Raw genomic sequence first — 22,614 nt, 5'->3', positions numbered from 1 at the left:
TCTTAAGTCTCTATTGGACCTCTTGGCTCTACATCCAATACTTTTAACTCTTGCTAGAGGATAACCTATCCTCTATATTTCTATTTAGTTTGCTTTTGTTTTGTTAGACCCAAATCTCCTTTTGTAGCCCAAGGCATCCCTGATTTTACCTACAGGTGTGATCCAGACACCTGGCCCAATGTCTTAACACACTGAAACAGTTCTAGGTAAGCAAATTATCTCTGTTAACAGTATCACAGTCCTCAATCACCTTTATTCCACTACCATTACTGCCAACTTACATCCTCAATACTTCATACTTTGCACAGCCTTATAAATGACTTCCAGTTATGTCTCCACAAGGAAAAGGTCTTAAGACTTCATTCTTAAACCCTCTTCTTACTTCTCCGCTCAGCACTCATCAGTTAGAACAAAACATCAGTGGCTCCCCACTATATCTTAAGTCAAATTAAAGCTCCTACAAGTTCCCCAAGTACAGGCTATTCAACTGTCCAACAACTGTAGAATGGGTAAACAGTGTGGAATAGTAATATAGGAGACACCTAAGAAGGAATGAAAAATAAGCTACCATTATATGCAACAGAAATGAATCTAACAGCCATAATTTTAAGCAAAGGAAACCGGACACAGAGGTATGATTGCATTTATATGAAATTCTACTCTGTTATGACAGAGATTAGAATAATGACTGTGGTTTGGAGGATACATCTTCCTACTTGGAGGTGACGCACAGGGAATTAATGCGGGTGTAAGAAACATTAGAAACCTTCTATATATTAAGTTAGGAGGTAGCCAGATAAATGGATATGTAAATAAATAAAAATAAGTTTTAAAGCATATTACTCTGTGCCTTTAAGATTAGAGTACCTTACTGGACATACTTCAATAAATAAAATAGTTTAAACCATTTTGGTCTGGACTTCAAGCTCTCCCTGCTACTGTTTTCTAGCTTTATTTCCTTTCATTCCTCAACACAAACCTTAATTACAGCTGATTTAAACCACCAAACCTTAAACACACCAAGAACTGTCATACCACCACCCTCATCATCCTGCCTCTGCAGTCCCACCTACCCATCACATTCTACGTTAAACACTGATTCTTCCACAAAGCCTGATTAAGACTGCCACATAATCTGTTCATAGACGAATGCATATACTTTATCCCTAAATTCCTCAAGAAAATGGATGGTGCATTCATAAACATAGATGCATCCTTTCATTGTCTACAACAAAACCTTGTACAGTGTAAGTGCACAAGGATTCTTAAATAAATTCTGCTAGTCTATCAAAAACACCCTGTAAAAAAAAATACATATGTACACATAGGAAAAAAAAAAACACCCTGTAATCTACCCCTCCTTCTCATACCCTACTCATTGCTATTTCTATTCACAATCCATCCCAGTTTGCAAGTTTAAAACCATACAAAAATGATTAAACCCTTACTACATGAAAAAAAAAATGTTGTAATGCATCCACTATACTACAATCCCAAAATACAATCCAATTTCAGCTGCTGCCATTTGAATGTTTCTAGTCACCCACTCTCTCCGCCACAATAATCCCATCCCATCCCCTCATCTCTAATCCTACTCTTACCTAACTCCAGCCCTCTGGAGCTTCATCACAAGCCTCCTAACTGGTCTTCTCATCTGCCTTACTGGACTACCACACTGCCCCAGTGCTGTAGGGCACATCTATGTCAGACTGAACAAATAAGCCGAGGGACATAACTTCAGTAGTAAAGCATTTGGCTAGCATGTGCAAAGCCCCAGTTTCAATCCTTAGCACTAAAGGGGGGGGGGGAGAAAGTCTAATGTATATAGTTCTTGACTTAAATTCTCTTCTCAAAATTCCGTAACTATACATTACTGATGTATGTTAACATATTGTAATCATCAAAGCCCCACAACAACCTTGGTCAGAAAGGTACAATGGTTATCAATTTCCTGATAATAAAGAACAGAGGATCAGGAAAGGAAATAATTCTCTACAACAGTGGTTCTCAACCTTCCTAATGCTGTGACCCTTTAATACAGTTCCTCATGTTATGGTGGAAGCAAAAACTTATTCCGTTGCTACTTCATAACTGTGATTTGCAACTATTAGTTATGAATTGTAATGTAAATATCTAATATGCCACCCAAGGAGTCATGATCCCACAGGTTGAGAACCACTGCTCTACAATTATAAAATGTGTAAAGACAAAAACCAAGACAACAACCCAGGTTCTATTTGCTTACAAAGCACAACACTAACACACCAATACAAACTACTTACTTAGCTTTCAGGTCACTCATATTCTACCTAACCCAAGCTAACTCTTCCTACTTTAAAATGTAATACGCCCAACTCATGAATTGACCCCCTCTGCTCTTATAAGTACAGGTTGTGATTCTTTAGAAACTCATGAAACTCATTTCATGGATGATAATTAAGTTCTTACCCCAAATCCCTTAAGCTAGCTTTGCTTTCTTTGGTGGGGGAAGGGGGAAGTATTTTTCCTTTTAGATAGTATCTGGACTGTGCATACTGGCACATGCCTTTCATCACAGCACTCAAGAAGCAGAGGCAGATGGATCTCTGCATTTAAGGCCTGGTCTACATAGTGAGCCAGGCCTACACATAATGAGACTCTGTTTTTTAAAAAAAGTGGGGGGTGCTAAAGGAATGGCTCAGCAATTACAGAGTACTGGCCACTCTTCCAGATGACCTTGGTGTCATCTCCAGCACCCACATGGCAGCTCCCAACTGTCTGTAACTCCAGCCCCAAGGGATCCAATGCCTGCATGCATGTACATATAAAATACAATAACTCTTTTAAAAGAAGAATACATACTATTCAAGAGAATCCAACTTGGTAAAGAAGGTTCTGGGGCTGAAGAGATGGCTCAGTGCTTAAGAGCACTGACTGCTCTTCCGGAGGTCCTGAGTTCAATTCCCAGCAACTACATGGTGGCTCACAGCCATCTATAATGAGACCTGGCGCCCCCTTCTGGCATGCGGGCACACATGGAAGGAATGCTGTACACATAATAAATAAATAAATCTTAAAAAAAAATGTTCTGGCTGTGAATTTTGTTTTACATATACACATATTCATACACATATGTATTAACTGATATGTGCCTTGTATTTCTTGCTGTGGGTTATCATTTAAATATTATACCATTCCTCATTCATAGACCTTAGATGTCTCATCTCTAACCTCTCAGGCTAAAATGTTTTTTTAATTACTTTATGTATTTATATCTTTTTTCTTTTTCTCTCCTCCCCCCCTCCTTGAGACAGACTCTCTACGCAGCCCAGACTGACTTTGAACTCCCTATGTTGGTCAAACTGGCCTGGAAAGCTGGATCCTCCTGCCTCTGCCACTGCCTTCAGGTGCTGGAATTAGAGACATGCACACCAGTACCCCAGGCTTTAAAAACACTTCTGTGGTACTGCAATGCTGTCCCGGGTTTGTCAAGTCAAGTACATTCTTACAACTTCAGCAGCAGTGGGTAATTTCTTATGGTGCCCTTGGCTGTTTATGGCTGTTTGTGAGCACCATGTTTGTGTGCACAAGTCTAGCTCCCCCAGAATATAACTCCCAAAGGACCCATTCTCGATGGCATCTTATAATGCTTTTGTATAGAATGTACCTGATCTGTTAAATAAAAACCATCTATAAATTACATGAATAATCTCTGATATAGACCAAACTTTTTGTTAACTCTCAGGCTTCAAACAGTCTTAGCATCTCTCTCCTCAAGCAACCCTCTTTACCTGCTTCCCATCTTCCCCCTTCTCACTAGACATGACTTAGAATTATTTCCTTCTTGCAGAACCACTTTCCCCCAATCTGATTCTCTTCTGCATTAATTCTAGTTCTCCAACATCTAAACCAAACGATCTCTCTTTTGGAGGCAGGGGTGGAAAGTTGGTAGGTACAGCATCTCAAATCTGTCATTCTAACTGGCCTGAAGCTTGCTATATAGACACGGCTGCCCCTCAACCTACAGCAATCCTCCTGCTTCTGTGGTGCTAGGATTACAGGCGTGAGCCACCAGCCATATTAAACAATTTTATAGTTAACATATTTTCCAACTACATCTCCTCAAATTATGTTCACTCCTTCCTTTTGCACCCATTTTTATCAACCCCCTTAATTCTTGTTTGTATAAAAAGGCGAATTATACATAAACAAAACAAAAACTGAAAACAGAACTCAGCTCTCCTGAACTAGCTTCCCCTTCACTCATTTACTCAGCAGGCAAGTGTGTATCCACTGCACACACGCCCTCAGTCCTAGCTGTCCATCGGCAATTCACACAGCAGCTCTGACAAGTGTGCAGGAAAATGCCAGACTTGTGTTCTTCATTCACTAACCAAAGAATCTGCAAGATAGACTCAGAAAATAAACTAAAAGATGTTCTAGATAAAGATTGAAAAGACCCCACACTTGTTGCAGGGAGCTCAAAAAATCTATCCAACATAAGATAATTTAGAAAGAAACAGACCAGGGGGCTGGAGAGTTAGCTCAGTGGTTAAGAGCACTGCCTGCTGTTCCAAAGGTCCTGAGTTCAATTCCCAGCAACCACATGGTGGCTCACAACCATCTGTAGTAAGATCTGGTGCCCTCTTCTGGCCTGAAGAACAATGTATATCTAATGAATAAATAAATCTTCAAAAAAAAAAAGAAACAGACCAGTAGGAACAGCTAAGAGGAAACAGGCAGTAGGCATTCAAATAGATCCAGATGGTAGGCTCACTCTAAGGCTTTCCAAGAAACCTGGAGCCCTTTGGTCCCATTCTGAAACTCCTTAGGGCAACAGTTCTCAACCTTCCTAATGCTACGACTCTTTAATACAGCTCCTCATGTTCTGATGACCCCCCCCAACCATAAAATCATTTCATTGCTACTTCATAACTTTAATTTTGCTACTGTTACGAATCATAATGTAAATACTTTTAGAGATAGAGGGTTCTGAAGGGGTTGCGACCCATAGGTTAAGAACCACTGCCATAGGGAGTCGTGCAAACATCTAAACTTCTTCTATCCTTTCCCAATACTATTAGCAAATACACCAATGATATGTCAGTCTTCAAAACTCCATTGTCCCCATTGTCCAGCCAGGCATGGTGGCACAAACCTTTAATCCCAGTACTTGGGAGAGGCAGAAGCAGGAGGATCTTTGTGAGTTCAAGGCCAGCCTGGTCTACAAGGAGTTCCAGAACAGTTAGGGCTACACAGTGAGACCCTGACTCAAAAAGTGCACACATGCACATGCACACACGCACACACAAGCTATCCCTTTTTTTATTCAATCCACCCAACCAACCATCTGATTTTGCTCAACACTTAGAAGTGCCTAACTGTAAAGTGGTCACCATCTGCAAAATATTCCCAACTTCCTCTTTGAGAGTATTTTTTTAAAAAAAATATTTATTTATTTATTCATTATGGATACAATATTCTGTCTGTGTGAATGTCTGCAGGCCAGAAGAGGGCACCAGACCGCATTACAGAAATTCATTTTTGTGCCTTTGACTAATTGAACTGTAAGTAAAACCATTCTCTATTTTCTCTATTTAATACTAATTGGTCTTTATCACTTCTAAAACTCAAAACTTTAAGCCAGGCGGTGGTGGCGCACACCTTTAATCCCAGCACTTGGGAGGCAGAGGCAGGCGTGAGTTCGAGACCACCCTGGTCTACAGGAGCTAGTTCCAGGACAGGCTCCAAAAACACAGAGAAACCCTGTCTCGAAAAAAAAAAAAAAAAAAAATCAAAACTTTGAGTAAAAACAGACTTGCCAGGAGTCAGAAACATGACCCATCAAGTAATAACAATTGCCACCAAGCCTGATAACCTCAGTTTGATCTCTGGGATCCACATGGTGGAAGAAAAAAACAGACTCTTCACAAGTTACCTTCTGACCTACACACACACACACACACACACACACACACACACACACACACACAGACAAACAGATAGATAGTTTTTGAGAAGAATTATCAACAATGAAGGTATTCAAAATAGTATACTTTGTACTAATTTTAAATGTACTGCCCTGAAAGAATTGTGTACTCATAAGGACCACATCTCAAATATAATTTAGAAAAACCGTCCCCAAAAAGCATACAACAGACGTTCAGTAATAGTTGAATAAAGTAATGCTGGAGGTTGAAAGGTAATTCAGAAAAAGGCATTCTACCAAAGGTCTGAACACTACCTGAAGATATTAAAAGACCAACTTCAGGCTAGTGAGACACTCAGCAGGTAAAGGCACCTGCTGCCAAGCCTGTCAACCTGAGTTCAATCCCCAGAACCATTGGAGAGAACTGTTGCCCTGTGAGCTCCACATGCACTGTGGCGTATATGCTCACAAGCATATACACATGAAAATAACAATATTTTTATTGTTTCAGATTCCTGAAATCTTTGTTAGTGAATTGTTTCACACTTGTTATTCTCACCTAACAGAGGGGAGAAAAGATCTCATCTATTTTTTTTTTTAATTTTTCTAATCAGATTGTTTGGGACTTGGGGAAATGAGGGACACAGTCTCACACTGTAGCTACGGCTGACCCAGAACTCAAAATCTTCCTGCCTCACCATACACTCTTGGAGTACTCAAATTACAGACTTGGGTCATAATGCCTGGCTAAATCAGATTTTTTTTCAGTATGTGTGCATGTGTATATGGGTGTATACACACCTGTATGTGAACACGTATGTGCTTGAAGGCCATAGGTGTCCTGCTCTCTCTGCCTCTCTCAATGAATCTGGAGCAACTTAGCTATTTCTGTCTCTGCCCACCCCCAAACCCAACCCTCTAACCTACACACAGTGCTGGGGTTACAGGCATAGGTGCAACCACTCTAGCTTTTTCTACGGGTCCTGGGGATTTAAACTCAAGCCCTCAAACCTTGCACAGCAAGAGTTCTTGCCCTCTGAGATAGCTCCCTAGTTCTTAAAACAGAGAGAGCTAAGAAAATAGACCAAATTAAACCACCTTCAAATTAGAAGAAGCCCTCTGATCTCAACCCTTCAATGTTTATGCGGGATTAGAGCTTCAATCTAATCCATTCCATCTTCTACCACGAATGTAAACACCCCTTTGGTCCTCCATGCTCTCAAACTCACATACCCACAGACACACACTGGTGTTGGTTTGCTCACTGAGAAAAGGTATCGCTATGGAGCCCTGGTTGGCCTGGAGCTCCCTATATGGACCATGATGATCAAGCGTCATCATTATTACTAACTCAACACTACCTTCTAGCAATCATTCAACAGGTAATTACTAAAAATCAAACTGTTAGCTGGCAGTGATGGCACATGCCTTTAATACCAGCACTCAGGAGGCAGAAGTAGACAGATCTCGGAGTTCCAAGGCCACAAGGCTAGCCTGGTCTATAGAGTGAATTCCAGGACAGCTAAGGCTACACAGAGAAACCCTGCCTCAAAAAAACAAAACAAAAACAAAAAAACTGTTCAGTTTCCCCAAATATTATTTGAATAAAATCTCAGTTCTAAAACAGGTTACAATCTAGTTAGCATTTTCAAAGAGAAGGGAAATATATAAATGAATATGAAAAGACGATAAAGCTAGCTCAGAAGCAGAGTCCTTGCCTAACAAGCACAGGACCCTAGATGTAATCTGCAATACCAGAAAAATTTTAAAGAGAATAATACACATAAGAAATTAGAATATTCAGTATTCACATCTACATGTGAAAGAAATTTTGACATTAAGAATAAAAGAGGCTTCCAAGAAGCTTAGTTAAATAAGATTTCCTAAAAGAAGTAGAACGGTACTTACTTCCCACATCTATGGTGCTGACCTTAACTCCATATACAAACTTTGAAAACAGACTCCATTCTTTTTATTAGTTTTTATTCTGTGTGTATACATGCATACACATGCCACTTGCATGTAGAGGTCAGTGGACAATGTGCAGGAGTCAGTTCTCTCCTTCTACCATGTGGGTTCTGGGAACTGAACTCAGGTCATCAGACTTGACAGCAAGAACTTTTACTAGCTGAGCCATCTCACCAGCCCTGACTCCATTCTTCTAAATGAGCATCATAGATTTGTCCACCATATGTTCCCACTAATCCTTTACTTAAAAAAATATGAGTTATAGCGAGGGGCCAGCGACATGGCTCAGTGGGGAAAGGAGTCTGCTGCAAAGCTTGGTGACCTGAGTTTGATCCCACAGACAGACCCACAAGGTAGAACTGACTCACTCAAATTGTCCTCCATACTTACATCATGGTGCATGTGCATGCATGCTGTGTGTGCACATACAAAATAAATAAGTGCAATTTAAAAAAAATGTTACAGTCAGACATAGTGGTGCATGCCTATAATCCCACAAGACTGAAGCAGAGGGATTCGGAGACCTAGGTAAGCCTGGACAACTTTGCAAGTTCCCGGCCAGTCTGGAACCATTTAGCAAGGCCCTCTCTCCAATGAATGAATAAATGAACAAACACCTCAGACACCTGGAATGAACAGTCAGGGTCATTTTAACACATTCCCATGTTTCATCAGCTCTAGCTCTCCAGAAGACTGCCAAAGAATACACAACCTGGTAGGCTCCTCCTCCCCATCTCTAACCAGCAAATCTAATGCTGCAAAGACGCTGTTTCCTACAAGTCTTGTTTGGGTCCAAACCTCCCTTTATCATTTCACCCAATACTTCTACCTACTTTAACAAGCCCTCTTCAAGAGAGCCAGGCGATGGTGGCGCAAGCCTTTAATCCCAGCACTCGGGAGGCAGAGGCAGGCGCATCTCTGTGAGTTCGAGACCAGCCTGGTCTACAGAGCTAGTTCCAGGACAGGCTCCAAAGCCACAGAGAAACCTTGTCTCGAAAAACCAAAAAAAAAAAAAAAATGTTAGAAGAGTTTAAAGTCTCTTTAATTTTATGTGCATTGGTGTTTTGTCTAGATGTGTGAAGGTGTGGGAGTCCCTGGAACTGGAGTTACAGACAGGTGTGAGCTGCCATGTGGGTGCTGGGAAATGAACCCTGGTTATCTGGAAGAGCAGTCAGAAGAGCTGTGCCATCCCTCCAGCCCCTTAAAGGCTCTTATAACACAATGGGCAAATCAAGAGATACAAACTCAAACAAATAGTTTAAAGTTTCTAATTTGAGTTTTTAAGCCTCAAAACTTAAGGTTTAGGTAGGGCCAGCGAGACGGTTAAGAGGGTAAATGTGCTTTGCTTAATGATACTAGCCTGACGACCTGAGTTCAATCCCTGGAACCCACATAAAGGTGAAGGAGAAAAACCAACTCGTGAAAGTTGTCCTCTGACCTCCACACATATTCATCCTGCTAGACATGTGCCCACACACAACAAAATTGCTTTAATTTGAATAAAAATCAAATTTAAAATAAAAATCCTAATATCAAGACTTAGGCACATCATTTGAAAGTATAGACCAGAATGGAGAACAAAAAGAGAAAACTTCATCCATTGCACTCAGGAACACTGACTTCTATAGTCAGTCTCCAGAGTGCTGGTGATGTCACTTTGTAAAGAGACATGATGGGGCAGAGCATGGTGGCATACGCCTGCAATCCTGCACCCTGGGCTACCTAAACCAAGCAGAAATGATAAAAGCATACCAACTACTTAGAGCTGGAGAACCACGAACTACAAAATAATTAATGCTTAGAAGTAGCACAACTGTGTGGGAGAACACAAGTTGACAGAGCGATAAATATGATCAAGTACATTATACATATGTGTGAAAGTGCCATAAGTGACCGTTATCTTGGACAAAGTGTGCTTTTTTTTTTTTTTGCTGTTTTGTTTTTCCGAGACAGGGTTTCTCTCTTAGCAGTCCTGGGTGTCCTGGAACTCGCTTTTGTAGACCAGGCTGAACTCAAACTCACTGAGATCAGCTTGCCTCGCATCCCAAATTCTGGGATTAAAGACCGCACCACCACAACCTGGCTGTGTTTATTTTCTTAAGGTGTAAGACAAGAACAAGGTTAAGAAAACAGTGGGCTGGAGTTGTAGCTCAGTTTATCCAGTTTGTAGTGTTTACCCAGCAGGCAAAAAGTCTTGGATTCAGCAAGCAGTGGTGGCACACACACATAGCACTCAGGAGGCAGAGGCAGGTGTGTCTCCATGAGCTTGGGGCCAGCCTGATCTAGAGAGCAAGTTCCAGGACAGCCAGGGCTACAGAGAGAAACCATGTTTCAAAAAATCAAATAAATAAACAGAGTTCTGGGTTCAATTACCAGCACTTCATACACTAGATGTAGACAGATGCCTTTAATGCCAGAACTTAAGGAGGCAAAAGGTTCAGAAAGTCATGGTCTACGTGATGCCCCTGTCCCAGGAACAATGGAATGGATCTGTTGAGTTTGGGAGCAGGGTCAGCACAGCAGGCAGCAGTCTCTGGAAAGAAAAACTGCAACTGACAGGGTTTGCTTTTCATTGCTGGTCCCTTCAGAACAATCTTTAAATTACATATATACACTAGGGAGGCAGAGGCAGGCGGATCTCTGTGAGTTCTAGGCCAGCCTGGTCTACAAGAGCTAGTTCCAGGACAGGAATCAAAAGCTACGGAGAAACCCTGTCTCGAAAAATCAAATAAATAAATAAATAAATAACGTGCATGTTCATATTATTCACAAAAGGAAAACAACATACTATATTTAGGTGTGTTGTAGTAAAAGAACTGACAGTATACAGCACTAGTGGGGGAAATGAGCCTCTCACACAATAATGACAATAAAAATAGGTACATCATATCAACTCAGCCCTTTTTAAAAGTGACCAAATCAAGTTGGAAAACAACTCATCCGTTAAAAAAGCGCTTCTTCCAAAGGACTCAAGTTCAGTTCCCAGCACCCATGTCAGACAACTCAAAACTGCCTGTCATGCCAGCTCCAGGACATACAACATTCCCTTCTAGCCTCCTTGGGTACCCCCACATCCAAGGCATATGTGCACACAAACACACACACATACATAAAAATAAAACCTTTAAAAGTGGTCAAATCTAAATGCACTAACAGGAAATTTTCCAAGTTTTTCAAGACAAATCCTGATTATTTCTATTAAAAAAAAAAACTGTAATGGAAGAAACCTCCTCCCCCACCTTAAGTAGCATATTAGCTAGAGAAATGAAATCTTTCCTGAAAGAATGTGGGGTAAGAGTTTCCCATTCCTCTCCCAAATTTTCTCTTTTCCTTCAACTTCCAGAAAAAGATGTCACATTGAACACACTGATCCTCTCTTCAGTTGAAGTAGTATTACAACATATTATGTATGTAATTCCTCTTAACAATAAAAGGTAAATACTATTCTGGTAGCTCTTAAGACACTGACCTAGCCATGTAGTGGTGCATGCTTTAATCCCAACACTCAGGAGGCAGAGGCAGGTGGATCTCTGAGTTTGAGTACAACCTGGTTTACGAAATGAGTTCCAAGACGGCAAGAACTAGGGTTTCAACAGCAACAAAAAAGACAAGACACTGTTCTCGCCCAATGTTCCTTCTTGAAAATCCGGTCTAATGTGCTCTCAGTAAATGCACCAGAAAGAACCTGGTTTCCTGACATAGGGATGCTAACTGGCCCTTCTCACCAGGCCTGGACTCATCCTGCCACTTCAGGTTCCCTTAGACATCATGATCAACTATTCTCGACCTCCTTATAACTCAGATCAGCACAGATAGCATACAGCCTCCATTCTGCAGGCCTACATTTTGCCGGCAGATGTTCTTTTCTTCAGTAACACCAAGCCTCGGTGACAGAGTACATCCAGAATTGTGAATGGAGAAGGATCTCCCGCCAACACAAGGTATAAAACCAAGCCAACTAGACTCCTTTGGGCTACAAATGGAGCCCCCAAACAACGGGACTACCATGCACCAATTCTCAACACGCACAATTATAATCTTGTGTCCTGCAACCTAGGCTGAAATATGGCACGGCTCTTCTAGAACTGTGGACGCTAGGGAGCGAAAAAGAAAACCTCCAGGCCAAGTAATTCCTATTCCCATGTCTGCCAGGATGGTGTTCAGCCAGCCTCCGGTAAGTGACAATACTCCAAATCTGCAAAAATTCTAAACTCCGTGGCCTCAAGAATCCCCACAGGCCCGGCGGTTTCTCAAGGTCTCTTCCCAAGATCTTCGGTTCAGTAGTGCGGCACTAAAACGTCTCAAGCCAACCTACAGACTAAGTGACTGATTCTCAGTGACCCCCAACCACAGCGGGGACCCACACTTACCGGATGTCATCTACTGAAGAGCCCAAACAGGTTCTGAACTAGGCCACTCTGGCCCATCTGGAATAACTCTTTAGACCTTGGGCCAGCATTTGATAATTATGCTACATCTGTCGATGCTATTATGCATTCCCTGCATCTTCTCTAATATTTTGCACTCCTCTGGCTTCAAACGCTCTCTCTTCTATCCGCCGAAACTACTCTATGCCTTTCTTTCCTTGCCTTGGAAACGTTTCGATTCTTTCCATAATGAAACACCTAATGTATCTGCACAATGAACACCCCCAGAATCCTCAAGACTGCTCCACAGCCACCCCCGGCATTCCTCCACCTATCCGGTATCTTCCCTCCGGCCCCTTTCTCCCCTTTCGCACTCCCACTATGCTTCCTGCAAGCAATCCCCTTTCTCCAGCCCCTGCCCTTCCCTGCAGCCAAAGAGCACACCGAGGCAGCAGCGGCGACCGAGGCCTGCGGTGCATAAAGCACTGCACCAAGACGGCGGAGAGCCCTGGGGTCTGGCCGGCCTCCTCGCCCACAGCCTGGCACCCCGAGGCCTCTCCGCAAGCATCCCACCTCCTTCCTACCCGATACCGGCCGCAGGCCTCGGAGGCCGCCAACTCGCCTCCACCGCCCCCGTCATTCTCCGTTCTCCAAGCCCCGACCCACCATCCTCGCCCCGCTTCCTCGCGTCCCCCAGCCCCGCGCTCCCGCGGCCTGCACCCGCCGCTTCCCGGGCCGCCCCCGGCTGGCCCGCCGCTCCCGCGGGTCAGGCCGCCGCCGCCGCGCTCCCCCCCCCCCCCGCGCGCCGCCCCCTCCCCTCCCCCGCCCTCCCGGGCCCAGGCCTGCCAGGCCGAGCGTTTACCGCGGGCTGGCGCCGAGGCGCGCGGTCACCGACTGCAGGCGGCTGCGGCTCCGACCTTCCCACGGGCCCGGCAAGGAGGGCGAGGGGGAGGGGAGAGAACTTTTGCTGTGGCAGCTCCGGCGACAGCTCCCACCCCTGCGCCTTTCTCCTCTTCCTCCCCCTCCTCCTCCTCCTCTTCCTCCTTCTCTTCCTCCTCCCAGAGCAGTCGAGAGGCAGACATGGCGCGGCTAGAGCGCCGCCGCGGTCGCCGCCGCTGCCGGCGCGGTGCATTGTGGGAAGCCCCGCACACAGGAAGCGCTCCGGGCCGCCCGCCCTCGCCTGGCACGGAGATCTGGCTGCGAGACCCAGCGTGGCTCTGATTCCGGCGCCTGCGTGTCAGTCGCGCAGCGTGGCCGGGGAAGCTGGCTCCGCATCGCGCTTACCCCTGATGGGCCTTGAAGGAAGACGCTTTGAAATAGATCGGAGCCGAGAAAGCTCCTGGGAGAAGCGTGCACCCCTTGAGGCTGGGTGCGTAGCTGGCGCCCCGAGAAGTGAGGAATGGGGATTAATAGCGGTCCGGGCCCAGGGAAGTGGAAGGGGCGGGAACGTAGAGGAAAGGTTTGGCCAGAATTTCTTGGATCCTTCCTTTATCCTCTTACCTGGCTAGCCTCTCCTCTGCGACTCCAAGCGTCACCTTTTCCGGAAGATGCAACCCTGTACCCTTGAAAATAGAAAACCTTGTTGGAGTCTGCAAACCGTAAAGCAGGATGTGGGCACCGTGAAAAAAAAAAAACATGAGATCCCGGTCAGGACTTTGTTGGGCCCAAACCTCGTTCTGCGGGCCAACAAAGAATGTATGGTTATGATCTGTAAAGACTGCTCAGTTGTCCTGTCTTTTGGAGACCCTTTGGTGACCTTCACTAAATCGTGTCCTTCCTCTACTAACGTGAGGACTCTGCTTGCCTGCAAAGGGGTGACTTACAGTTCCTCACCTTTGTACCCACATGCTAGTACAAGGTCAGCTAGGTAACCTAATCTGTTGAGTGATTGCTGAACGGGTAGCAGGAACTTTATGAGATGGAGCACCTTCCTCACGGTTTCTTAGTGAATCTCAAGGCTTTATTTAGCACCTCCCTGCAATACTTAAACATAACCTTTGAGGTGAGAGGGAAAGAACATTAAAATATCTACATAACCATTTCTGGAATTCTCTCCTTGTCCACACCCACCTCCTCACCCCTGGACGTTCATCTGAATCGTGCTTTTGGCAAAGCTCCAAACTTCCGAATTATGCACTCGTGCTGACACGGAATTAGATTACTGTCTGAAAGGTAAATGAGCCCCCGCCCAGCATTAGCCTTACATTCGTGATGCCCGATTGAAATAGCTGAGGCTCAGAAGTTCAGCTGCATTCAGACACAGGTAACTAGGAAATGCAAGGAGAAGCCAACAGCTCCACGATAAACCCTCCGTTCGATTTCTCCACTAAAAAGTATAAATTTTAATAAGATGACAGCGCATATTCTGAATGCTAATTGTAACAAAACAGTGATATAAGCCAGAGCAAGGGACAGTTATCTGGAGGACAGCCTTCTGGCAGCCTCCAGCAACTGCAATGGCATCAAATTCAGATTTAAAAAAAAAAAAAAAAAAAAAAAAAAACAACTGCAGCTAAGAAGCCGTTTTAAGCTGTGGAGAAGCTAATAAGAAAGAACTGAAAGCCTAGGGTTGTACCCAGTGGATTAAGGTGGATAGGATTGTTACTCTTACTAGGAATAGATCTTATTCTTTGTTTCTGAACATAATTAAGAGGCAATGAGGACACAACCATCTTAAGTGGACAGAAGGAAGAAGACTACAGATCATGGGCCAAAGGAAGAGTGATCATCTTAGGCCCTTGATAGCTTAAACCTCTAGAGATACTTCCTGGCCCATTTGTTACCCGTGCTGCTGTTGCTTACCTCCCCAATGCCAGCCCTAACCATTTAGCTTGCTTCCTTTCCTTCTTAATCCCTTTTTTTCCCTTTTAAAATAGTACTGCCGAGAGGCTAGAGAGGTAGCTCAACATCTCTGAGCACTTGCCGCTCTTTTCAGAGGACCCAGACTTGGCTCCTGTCATCCACTGCATTACTGCAGCGACTTCCTCTTGTGGCCTCCAAGAGCACCTGCGCACACAGCAGGTGCCACACACTCTCCGCATTAATAAAACTAACAAAGAAGCAAGGACCAGCAGGAGGGCTCCGCAGGTAAAGGCACTTAACTTCACAAGACAGGCAGATGGGGAGAAGCAACTCCGCAAAGTTATCCTCTTAACCTCAACATGTGCACACACTAACAATAAATAAAAATTTAAAAATAACTGGACTCATAAGACGTTACAGATACAGTGCCAAACACCCCACTTATTCTTCACCCAGCTTTCCCCAATGGTATAACAAAACTCTAGAAAGACATCACTATTAACAAATTGACAAGAGCCTATGATTGTTAACTGGTCCACAGAACTCTTCAGTATCTGTGACTTTTCACCCCGTGTGCTCAGAGTTTGCCTCTGTTCCTGCGTGCAGAGCTGTGCTCCTGTCCCTACAATGAAAATATAGAACCACTCCTTGCAGATACAGTGGCACACACCTTTAACCCCAGAATTTAGGCAGCAGAGGCAGTCAGATCTCTCAGACAACCAGGGCTATGCAGAGAAGCCCTGTCACAAAAGAACCCCCTTTTGCCACCCGTTAGGGTTTTTATCTGCACTGCCCCTCTGCAGCTCAGGTGTTGAAGACTTGGCCCTCGGTGCACTGGTGTTCAGAGGTGGGGCTTATGTGCGGTGATGCGAGCCTCTGGGCTCTAACCTTACCCAAGGATTACTACGATACCCCAGTTTAATGATTTGCCCCAGGTGTCAAATGTTGGTTTTTGTCGCTGGGTAGCATTGTGTTGCTTGGATACACCAGAGTCCATTCATCCACTCACCATGACATAGATGTTGTCGCTTGTTTGCTGTCGTCACTATAGACTTGTCGTTCTATGTCTTGGTTGGTTTTTCCAAGTGCTGAGGATTAAACCCTGGCCTTACATAGACCAGGAATGTGCTGGAATACTGAGCTTCATCCCCAGTCTGTGTATATAGTTTCTGTGTAAGCTTAAGTTTCTGTTCTCTGGGGTAAATGCCCAGGAATATGACTGATGTGTCATATGGTACATGCAATTTTTTAAGACAGGTTCTCACTATGTAGTCCTGGCTGTCCTGGAACTTGCTGTGTAGACCAGGCTAGCCACAGAGTCACAGCGATCCTTCCTTCTGTACCTCCTGAGAGCTGAGATTAAAAGCGTGGGCCACCACCCTCAACAGCATGCTTTTCTTAAGAAACTCCTCAGAGGCAAGTACATCTCTGTGAGTTTAAGGCTTGCCTGGTCTACAGAGCAAGTTCCAGGAAGGACAGCCAGGGCTGCACAGTGAAACCCTATCTCAAAAAAAAAACAAAAGAAAACAAAGAAGTTCCCATACCGAGCTAGGGATGGAGCTCAGCTGGTGAAGTGTTTGCCTGGCATACACGGAGCCTTGGTTTCCATCCCAAGTTCTTCATAGAACCAGGCCTGGTGGCACATGTCCATATTCCAAGCAGGTAGAGGCAGGAGGATCAAAAACTCAAGGTCATCCTCAGATATACAGTGAACCCGAGGCCATTCTGAGATATCTGAGGCCCTATTAAAGATAAAAGGAAGGAAGAGGGAGGAAAAGAAAGAACTCACTATATTATATTCCAGAGTGATTATATATTTTGAAATAATTTTATTACATGCATTTATTTATTATTTGTGTAGGTGGGGGTACATGCCACTTTGAATGGATGAACATCAGAGAACAACTTGCTGGAGTCTGTTCTAGGGATTGAACGTGGACCACAGTGCCCTTGCCCACTGAAACAGCACAGCCCTGATCCTGTCCTTTCCCACCCGGCAGCAATATCTGAGAGACCCAGTCACTCCCATCCTCGCTGGCATTCTCCAGTGAATGGTGTTGGAATGAGTATTAGTTCCGTTCTTCTCCTTTAAAAACAAGTTTCTCAACACTCTCCCGACCCCTGCTTTCCTCAATGAGCTTAGGAAAGTACACGGATCCTTTGCTGAAAGATTTCACTACAGACAACCCTCACTGGAAAGTTAGGAAGCCTCTTAAAACATTAAACTTTGTGTCTTTTTAACTTTTTTTTTTTTTTTGAGTCTGTGTGTGTATGATGGGAGGAGTTTGTGCCATGTCACTCTTGTGACTGTCAGATGGCAACTCTGGAGTCGATTCTCCCTTTGCACCTTCATGCGGATTCCAGATGGACTCCGGTCAGCAAGCCTGCACAGCATGCGCCTGTGCCAGCTGAGCCATCGTTCTAGCCCTTTCGCTGGGATCTGTTAGTTCAGGAGCCACGCAGGTAGCAAGCCCCATGTGCAGCAAGTCAAGCCGGTGAGGCGAACTGAATGAGGAGGTGTGGAAACAGTTGATAGTCAAAGGGACGGAAGAGGCAGAACACTCCAACTGGTCCAGAGGTCACAGCCGCTGGCCACAGTACCAGCCGGCAGTTTCCAGGTTAGGAACATGAAGATGAGGAAATAAGAGAAATTGGGAATTGGAATTGAGGGTTGATTAGTAACTTTGTTTGTCTTTTTCTACAGCTTGGCTAAGTGGTGCACATGTTTAGTCGGGAGGCAGAGGCAGGTGGGTCTCTGTGAGTCTTAGGCCAGCCTGGTCTGCAAAGTTCCAGGACAGCCAAGGCTGTTGCACAGAGAAAACCTGTCTGCAAAAACAAAAACAAGGGGGCTGGAGAGATGGCTCAGTGGTTAAGAGCATTGCCTGCTCTTCCAAAGGTCCTGAATTCAATTCCCGGCAACCACATGGTGGCTCACAACCATCTGTAAATGAGGTCTGGTGCCCTCTTCTGGCCTGGAGACGTACACACAGACAGAATATTGTATGTATAATAAATAAATATTAAAACATAAAAACAAGGTCTTGCGTATCCCAGGCTGGCTGACAGTTGCTGCAGACTTGCTATGTAGCAGCAATTGTCCTGCAGCATCCAATCCTCCTGCCTCCACCTCCCAAATGCTGGGGTTTACAGGTGTGCACCAACAGGCTCAGCATTTGTTTATTTTGTTTGTTTGTTTGTTTGTTTTGAGACAGTCTCACATAGTCCGACCTGGCCGTGAACACTTGATCCTCCAGCCTGTATCCTCCAATTGCCATGATGATAGTAATGTACTACCATGCCCAGCTTTGACTCCACTACTGTAGAATACAAAGACAGACATGTCAGACAAAATATGTCTGCCTGCAGACACCTAGTGTTTTTCCCCCTCTGGTGTGGAACAACCCACAGAGGGAGGGCTGCATGGACCAGCAGCTCTGGTACAGGATTGCAGAACCTTCCACAGCCCCTCCTAGACTCTCCCTCTAGAATGTATTCTCTTAGCTTCTGATCCCCTGACTTCTTTCACAAAGCAGTATACTTTTATCCCAATCCCCAAAGACTTGTGCAGGGCTATCGTCATCGTGTTCCCCCCCCCGCCCCACCCCACAAACTGTCTTCTAAGCTTCCTGGGTCCCAGGCTCAGGACTGTATGGACTTCTCCTTCTCCACCCACGTGGCTGCTTGCTATTGTTTGTAGGGGCTGATTCTACCTAGCACAGAAACTTGGCTTCTTTTTGCAGAGCCTGAAATTCAAGGCCTTATCTAAGTCTGGGTTGGAGGAGCCTCCAGCTAAACCTTGTCAGTCCGGCCAGCTTGTCCTGCTCCTAAGAGCCCTCTTTACCTGGGACACCCCTTCTGAGCCCCTGCTGCCTATGTGAAGGGCAGTTCAAGGTCAGTGAGACACTTGCAGATTTCCAGACGCAGCAGTGCTATCTCAGTGGATTCATTCACCAAGGAATAAAAAATAGTTGGGGAAAATACCTCCTGTATTGCCATACAGACTTTTTTCTTGTCTTCATTCTAACCTAAACACTACAGTGTAAGCATTTACATTCTATGAAGTAATAGAAGAAACCGGAGCTGGATTCAAGTGCTATTTTATCTAAGGAATTTGAACATGAATAGGCTTTGGTATCTGTAGGGAGTCCTGGAACTCACCCCCTCACAGGGCTAAGAGATGACCATCCTGTCTCTAAAGCTAAGTGAAGGGCCTCCTGTCTGCTATTCAGAATACAAGAGCATAGGTCGGTTCTTGAGTCCTGGACAATAGAAAAAGCCCACAGCCTCTCAGAAGCACCTCTTGCGGGGGGAGGGTCACCAGGCTGTGTGGGAAACAAAGAATAATCTCCAATCTCCATGTTGCACAAAGGAACACACAAGGAGAAAGTAGCTTGACAAGATCCAGACAAGGCTAGCAATACCCTGGCCAACACGAATCCCATCTTTTATCCCTGACAGGTGATGACAGTGTCTCATCCCATCTGTGGCAGCTCCACTTCACAATCTGATGCCATTGGCTAATCGGCACAAAGGAGTCAGGGAATACTCGGAAAATATGAGTACTTGTTGACTAACTACCTTTGATAGTGTTTCTTACATTTGCACCAAAGTCCACTATGAGATGATCGGGATTTGGAGGATTCACGGTAGCTTAGTGAGGGCTTCTGCTAAGATGAAGCATCATGACCCAAAGCAACTTGGTGACAAAACAGTTTGTTTCCTCTTACAGTTTGTAGTTCATCATCCAGGGAAGCTGGAGCAGGAACCTGATGCAGAGGCCATGAAGGAGTGCTGCTACCGGCTTGCTCCCCATGGCTTGCTCAGCCTGCTTTCTTACAACATCCAGGACCACCAGCCCAGGGATGTCAGCAACACAGTGGGCTGGACCATCCCACATCAATTACACAGGCTTGCCCACAGTTCAGTCTGGTGGGGGCATTTTCTCAATTGAAGTGCCTTCTTCCAAAATGACTCTGGCTTGTTTCAGTTGACAGAAAACTAGCCAGCACAAGGTGAAAAGTCAAGATATGTAAGAACAAAAGAATAAAGCCTTAGACCAGGCTGGTATTAACCAAATGGGGTGGGGTAGGGCCTAGTAGTTACCCTGGGGTAAAATCCCAGACTCTGGCTAAAGCCTCCTGTGTCAAAATCTGGACTATCACCATGGTGGTTTAAAAGAAAATGACCCCCAAAGGGAGCAGCACTGTTAGGATGTGTGGACTTGTTAGAAGAAGTGTGTCACTGTGGAGGTGGGCTTTGAAGTCTCGTTTATGCTCAAGACACATGCCCTGTCTCAGTTCATTTCCTGTTGCCTGTGGGCCAAAGATATAGCACTCTCAGCTCCTCCTCCAGCACCATCTCTGCTTGCACACCACCATGTTGCACCATGATGACAATGGACAAAACCTCTGGAGTGTAAGCGACCCAATTAAATGTTTTCTTCTTTATAAGAGTTGCTGTGGGGGGCTGGAGAGATGGCTCAGGGGTTAAGAGCATTGTCTGCTCTTCCAAAGGTCCTGAGTTCAATTCCCAGCAACCACATGGTGGCTCACAACCATCTGTAATGAGGTCTGGCGCCCTCTTCTGGCCCGCAGGCATACATGCAGGCAGAATACTATACATAAATAAATNTAGGTTAAAACATAGGTGGGAGGAGTAAACAGAATAGGATGCTGGGCAGAAAAGGAAGTGAGGTCAGACTCTGCTCAGCTCCCGGAGAGACTCGACAGCTCTGCTCTGGAGCAGAGACGCCATGCTCTGCTCTCCTGATAGCTCTGATCTCTGAGGCACATGTGATGAAGCTCCGACCCAAGATGGACATAGGTTAGAATCTTCCCGGTAAGCGCACCTTGGGGTGCTTACACACATTATTAGAAATGGGTTAGAACAATATGTAAGAGCTAGCCAATAAGAAGCTGGAACTAGCCGGGCCAAGCAGTGTTTAACAGAATACAATTTGTGTGTTGTTATTTCGGGCATGAGCTAGCCAAGTGGTCGGGGTGTTGGGGACGCAACCCCGCCACTGCTCCTATTTCAACAATATATAAAACAGTTTTCAGAGGATTCCTTCCTGAGATGGCCTTTGGCTGAACAATTAATTTGGCAAGACTGTTGAAGCTGGCATATTGTATTTACTTGTATTACTTGCTATGCCATGTCTGCAGCATGGTGGTGCATGCCTTTATTCCTAGAACTTTGAAGGCAGAACAGGCAGAGTCTTGTGAGTTTGAGGCCAGCCTGTCTACATAGAAAATTCCAGACCAGTCAAGAGTACATAGTGAGACCCTGTCAAGAAGAAAGGAAGGGAGGAGAGAGAGAGAGTGAGGGGGGGGAGAAGGAAGTCTCAATGAATCCAGTGCCTACCAAGGGTTTAAGCAGTGAAGACTCTTTCACACATTAGAACTGTGGGTTTCTATTAAACAGAAGTTGTGTCACTCCAGTGTCTTCTGTCCTTAGAGGAAGGCTCTCTTCCTGAACCCAGAACTCAAATACTTTAGCAGGCTGGCTGTGTGGGAGAATTGTCTGTAATTGTCAATCATGTTATAAATAAATGCTGATTGGCCAGGCAGGAAATACAGGTAGGAAAACCAGACAGGAAGTAGAAATGATGTAATGAGAACAGGAGAATTCTGGGAAGGAGGAAGTTGATTCCTCCCACTCCTGCCCAGACCACCAAAGCAGCAGGATGTGATCTGCCCCACTGAAAAAAGGTACTGAACCACATGGCTAACATAGATCAGAAAAATGAGTTAATCAAGATGTGAAAGTTAGCCAGTGAGAGCCTAGAGCTAATGGGCCAATTAGCTTTATAACTTATAGAAATCCATGTGTGATTTTCTTTGGAATTAAACAGTTGTGGGGTACTAGGCGGGACAAAAAACCCAACAAACAAACAAGCCAGCCCCCTCATGTTACAGAATGGCACCCAACGTGGATAACTGCATCCACAGAAAGCCTTAGAAAGCTTGGTAAAGACTAGAGTAAAACATTTTGGTTTTCAGCTGTAGCAGGAAAAAAGCTGCTGTTTTAAAATGCCTGCTTTCTGGGCCTTCCTGCCAGGGAAAACTGACTCTTTCAAGCAGGCAGTCCTGACTATGGAGCTATGGATACATTGTTCCAGCTTGCTTCCTGGCAAGAAAAACCATAGGCGCTTTTGACTGTTGTTTACTATTGCAGCTTGCTTCCTGGCAAGGACCTTGAAATGCCATAGAGTTGTGGCAAAAAACTTCTCCATATTCCTTAGCAAATTAAAGACCCATGTGGTCAGAAAAAGAGAGATATACAGTAAAGAGAGATTCAAAGAGGAAGAAAACCTCTAAATCGTTTACATTGTGTTAAAAATATATACAGGCTAAAGGTTAAAGTTCTCAAAGAAATAAAGAGAAAGAGAGAGAGAGAGAGAAGCCTGGGAGGCAGAGACAGACGGATCTCTTTGAGTTCAAGGATAGCCTGGTTTACAGAGGGAATTCCAGGACAAAGATATACAGAGAACCTGTCTCAAAAAGCCAAAAGTTAAAAGTAAAAATAAAAGAAATAGAGGTTAAAATAAAGCCACGTAAAGATGGAAAA

At 44.7% G+C, this 22,614-nt stretch overlaps 2 protein-coding genes across 9 annotated transcripts in view; one reads left to right on the top strand and one right to left on the bottom strand.

Annotated features, from left to right (window-relative positions):
• Znf148 (zinc finger protein 148) overlaps positions 1 to 15,069 on the bottom strand; it is a 124,853-nt gene extending 109,784 nt beyond the window's left edge. For 4 of the 8 annotated variants that reach the window (XM_050159795.1, XM_050159792.1, XM_050159802.1 and 1 more), the window contains exon 1: positions 13,106 to 13,253. The gene's annotated coding sequence lies outside the window, so the exon portion shown is untranslated. Of the gene's footprint in view, positions 1 to 12,246; positions 12,366 to 12,909; positions 12,960 to 13,105; positions 13,254 to 13,743 lie in introns of those variants that run through there. The other 4 variants (XM_050159798.1, XM_050159793.1, XM_050159797.1 and 1 more) reach the window with 4 other exon arrangements.
• On the top strand, positions 12,030 to 17,756 carry LOC126512199 (translation initiation factor IF-2-like). The gene is made up of 5 exons (XM_050159839.1): positions 12,030 to 12,050; positions 12,675 to 13,008; positions 13,093 to 13,635; positions 15,179 to 15,330; positions 16,907 to 17,756. The coding sequence occupies exons 1-5, from the start codon at positions 12,030 to 12,032 to the stop codon at positions 16,934 to 16,936; spliced, it is 1,080 nt and encodes a 359-aa protein (XP_050015796.1). The 3' UTR covers positions 16,937 to 17,756.
• The last annotated feature ends 4,858 nt before the right edge of the window (positions 17,757 to 22,614 follow it).

Source organism: Alexandromys fortis, unplaced genomic scaffold (genome assembly GCF_014885135.2).
Source record: "Alexandromys fortis isolate MF-2015 unplaced genomic scaffold, M_Fortis_MF-2015_v1.1 scaffold_119, whole genome shotgun sequence".
In the NCBI taxonomy this organism is placed as follows: domain Eukaryota; kingdom Metazoa; phylum Chordata; class Mammalia; order Rodentia; family Cricetidae; genus Alexandromys; species Alexandromys fortis.
The sequence above is the reverse complement of the archived record's forward strand: the minus strand, read 5'-3'. Positions and strand labels throughout refer to the sequence as shown.

Excerpts from the sequence above, each read along its gene's own strand:
- LOC126512199 (XM_050159839.1), top strand. The coding sequence starts at position 12,030 with ATGGTGTTCAGCCAGCCTCCG. Across the intron at positions 13,636-15,178 it reads CGTAGCTGGCGCCCCGAGAA|AGGACCCAGACTTGGCTCCT; the intron begins GTGAGGAATGGG and ends CGCTCTTTTCAG. Across the intron at positions 15,331-16,906 it reads CCAGCAGGAGGGCTCCGCAG|GTGGGGGTACATGCCACTTT; the intron begins GTAAAGGCACTT and ends TTATTTGTGTAG.